This window comes from Saccostrea cucullata, unplaced genomic scaffold, assembly GCF_032062105.1.
Source record: "Saccostrea cucullata isolate Sc308-1 unplaced genomic scaffold, CSIRO_AGI_Scuc_v1 ctg11702, whole genome shotgun sequence".
NCBI lineage: Eukaryota > Metazoa > Mollusca > Bivalvia > Ostreida > Ostreidae > Saccostrea > Saccostrea cuccullata.
In genome coordinates, this window is record NW_026923288.1 from 11,894 (window position 1) to 15,902 (window position 4,009).

The following is a 4,009-nucleotide window of genomic DNA, read 5'->3' on the forward strand; positions in this document are numbered from 1 at the left end:
AGTAAAGGTTTACCCCTTTGTTTTGCACTTCCTAAGGGCTAAATTGCCTTGTTTGTTGGTCTGTTACCTGTTTTAGTTGAATCTTTTTCAGTTTGAAAAACAAATTTGGTACCGACTGTGCAGCACGTCTATCAACACTTCGTAATTCCCACTTGGCAATATCAGCATATAAAATGGTACTTGACACTCATCATTTTCTACCCTTCCTTTACCACAAAATATTGTTGGAAATGACAAATACTCGGCCATTTGATCTTGATACAAACTAACTGGACGCTGTCCCTCTCTCTCCTGGAGTAAATGTGAAGATCTGATTCATGTCATATGAGTCACTGTCTAGTAGAATATCACGATTTCCATCCTTACCACTATCAACTTCACAGAATTCATCCGAGTCTGATTCATCTGATTGGTCATGCATTGCTGAATCTTCATTCTGTATGACCCTCTATAAACTCTCTCATTAATTCACTTGCAGAATTGGTGACCTCATGGAACCAGTTGTCACCTATGTTTATGTTTGAATTCTGATAATATTCACTGTTTTTCAATAACCAATGTAAAGCAATCAGAACCTTTGTAGGTCGGATGTTTTCATGACAATAAGAGTGCTGAAAAAAATTCTTTTTAACTTCACAGGTATGGTAAGATTTTCATCAAGTCTCCGGGAAGATTATTGATTGTTGGTTGAATGTCAACTGGCACATTTAAAACATTTCCTTGTACAGAATATTGCCCTCCTCTTGATAATTCTTATCTGCATGAAGGGAATTCTTAAGGATACAAGTCTTTCTTCCAATGGTAACAGATTTAATTCATTTGGTTTTTGAATCCATATCATTCCATTTGTAACAGAGAGTTTTGGAGTTCGACTTTCTTTTAAACTTGAATTGCATGTGTTGCATATCCATTCCTGCCCGTTTACAGACTTTGTATTAGTAAAATACTTCCTTTTGATTTCAGCATCCAACAAAACATTATCTACATTTGAAACACTTTCATGAAACCATGTCTGTTGGCAACATGTGCATACAAACACAGGACCCATTCTTACATTGTTGTGAAAATTGTCAACACACTCAATTGCATCAACTCCAAATTTACTTTTTCTGTATCTCTGTTTTTCAGTGTCAATATAGTCCAAATTCCGCCGTGAGTGTGCTTTTGATTGTTTTGCAGCAATATTTTCTGATGATCTATATTCCTCATTTTTTCTCTTTTCTTTCATCTTCAATCTCTCTTTTTCTAACTGGCTAGAATTTTGTCTCATTTCTTTTTTCTTCTTTAAATCTCTTATTTGCTCATCATGCCTATACTCTTCTTCTTGCCTTTTATATCTCTTACTGTCTCTTTCCTTGTCTTTAAACTCTGCATCTTGTCGTTTGTTTCTCATACTGTCCCTTTCCTTGCTTTTAAACTCTGGATCTTGTCTCTTGTTTCTCTTACTGTCATTCTCTTTTTCTTTAAACTCTGCATCTTGTCGTTTGATTCTCATACGGTCCCTTTCCTTGTCTTTAAACTCTGGATCCTGTCTCTTGTTTCTCTTACTGTCCCTTTCCTTGCTTTTAAACTCTGGATCTTGTCTCTTGTTTCTCTTACTGTCCTTCTCTTTTTCTTTAAACTCTGCATCTTGTCGTTTGTCTCTCATACAGTCCCTTTCGTTGCCTTTAAACTCTGGATCCTGTCTCTTGGATCTTTTACTGTCCCTTTCCTTGCTTTTAAACTCTGGATCTTGTCTCTTGTTTCTCATACTATCCATTTCCTTGTTTTTAAACTCTGGATCTTGTCTCTTGTTTCTCATACTGTCCCTTTCCTTGTCTTTGAAATCTGGATCCTGTCTCTTGTTTCTTTTGCTGTCCCTTTCCTTGCTTTTAAACTCTGGATCTTGTCTCTTGTTTCTCTTACTGTCCCTCTCTTTTCCTTTAAACTCTGCATTTTGTCGTTTTTTTCTCATACTGTCCCTTTCCTTGTCTTTGAACTCTGGATCTTGTCTCTTGTTTCTCTTACTGTCCCTCTCTTTTTCTTTAAATTCTGCATCTTGTCGTTTGTCTCTCATACAGTCCCTTTCGTTGTCTTTAAACTCTGGATCCTGTCTCTTGTTTCTTTTACTGTTCCTTTCCTTGCTTTTAAACTCTGGATCTTGTCTCTTGTTTCTCATACTGTCCATTTCCTTGCTTTTAAACTCTGGATCTTGTCTCTTGTTTCTCATACTGTCCCTTTCTTTGTCTTTGAACTCTGGATCTTGTCTCTTGTTTCTCATATATTCTCTCATATATTCCTTTTTATCTTTCTTTATCGCTGTTTTTTTTAAGTGACCATTAATGGTACCAGCAGATTGTTTCTTTGTGAGAGCAGTTGTTGTTAACTGATCTAATCTACAATATTGATGTACACTTTGATTATTGCTAGGGAAGCTATGAATAAGAGTACGAAAGGCAACAGGCATCACTTCAAATTCAGTTGCAAATTCAATGTGCATACTTTCATACATTGCATACAGAAATCCTAACAAATCATCTAAGCAGCAACTGTGTCTCATCAGAGACTTTCCATCACATTCAGACAAACCATTTTCCCCATGAGAATGCGAGTCAAAAAAATAAAAATCATTGTCTGAATCTTTGTACAGTGCAGAACATATTGAGCCAATCATTATCAATACATACCTAGATAACCCCAATGCTTGTTGCAGACATTCATGTAGAGTTTGAATTTGATTTCTCTTATCATCTGTAACTAATAAGCCAAACAATGTATCAAACTTATCAACCATGTGGTGATTTTCACCAGAATCAATATGAATTGGTAATTCATCAAACATCAGTAATCTACTTTTAAGTTTTCCAGCACTCTGAAGATTCTTCACAACTGTGTTGTACAAATTATCTCCCTTGAGCAGAGTCTGATCTAAAAAGGAACTAGTAAATGAAAAATTTTCATATGAATTTGACAACATCATAAGTGAATTGCATGTACACTGATTACCTCTTGAAAATGATGAAAACCTCATGCTTCCCTGATGGAAAGATCCAAACACCAGATTATCTGAATTCTGATGCATACAATTACCTTGCAGTGCATGTGTTGTTTCATTTGGTATATTGTTCATTGTAAACGGAGTAATATTCTGAGTTGTAATCTGAGAGATATTCTGAGTAAGAAACTGAGAGGAATTCTGAGTAATCATTTGAGGCAACATTTGAGCCAGAGGCAACATTTGAGGCATAGTTTGAGCCAGAGGCAACATTTGAGGCATAGTTTGAGCCAGAGGCAACATTTGAGGCATAGTTTGAGCCAGAGGCATAGTTTGAGTCAAAGTGGTCTCAGGGAGAGCCGCAGAGACCACTGTCACAGGGGTGGTAGAGATCACCCCTGCCGGTACAGATGTCATAGGTGTTAGGACGTGGCCTACACCCAGAGGCACAGATGGTTGGACGTGGCCAACATCTGTGGGGTACTTGTCACCCACATCTGCCTTACATGCATTCTTCTTTACAGCAGCTTTCTTCCAGCTCTTCTTCCTAGGCATTCTGTGATCTACAATATAACAATGTTATAATCTATACTGCATTATAAAGATCAGCATAGCCTACACTTGATACTATCACACATTCTCAAATTAATAATGCTGCCATCACTGTAAAATGCAGATACTTTTTAAATTATAAACTTATTTAAAGTTTGTAGCACAAATCAAATTTAACAAGGCTGGGGTGGGGCAGCCATTTTCAGACTATTTTGATCTCCTTCAAAAGAAGAGCTCCATATAAAGATATACAAAAATGATCAAATTTTAAAACTTAAATGAAATATTCTTTTCTTTGCCAAATGATAGTTGACAGCATAAGATATCGTATCTTAAAAAATAAGTTATATCTAGTGGTTAATTTATGGTTAATTTGTTGACCCCCCAGCCTCCTTAAGAAAGCAGAAAGTTAAAAAAAATTTAAAACCTGAAAGTTAAATTCAAAATTACACCCAAAACATATGACAACATTCAGTTAAAGAG

The 4,009-nt window shown here is 36.1% G+C and overlaps 1 protein-coding gene across 1 annotated transcript; it reads right to left on the reverse strand.

Moving 5' to 3' along the window:
* Positions 1-265: 265 nt before the first annotated feature.
* LOC134263668 (histone-lysine N-methyltransferase, H3 lysine-79 specific-like) lies at positions 266-3,529 on the reverse strand. The gene is made up of 6 exons (XM_062746041.1): positions 3,070-3,529; positions 2,667-2,907; positions 2,110-2,375; positions 1,804-1,929; positions 1,055-1,419; positions 266-436 (listed from the first exon to the last, which is right to left on the reverse strand). The coding sequence occupies exons 1-6, from the start codon at positions 3,527-3,529 to the stop codon at positions 266-268; spliced, it is 1,629 nt and encodes a 542-aa protein (XP_062602025.1).
* Positions 3,530-4,009: the final 480 nt, after the last annotated feature.

What these genes read in the sequence shown, in the direction of transcription:
- LOC134263668 (XM_062746041.1), bottom strand. Translation starts at nt 3,529, where the DNA reads ATGCCTAGGAAGAAGAGCTGGAAGAAAGCTGCTGTAAAGAAGAATGCA. An exon ending in CAAGCATTGGGGTTATCTAG is followed by an intron (nt 2,376 to 2,666) that starts GTATGTATTGAT and finishes TCAATATTGTAG; the next exon opens with ATTAGATCAGTTAACAACAA. An exon ending in CAAAGACAAGGAAAGGGACA is followed by an intron (nt 1,420 to 1,803) that starts GTATGAGAAACA and finishes GACAAGATCCAG; the next exon opens with AGTTTAAAAGCAAGGAAAGG.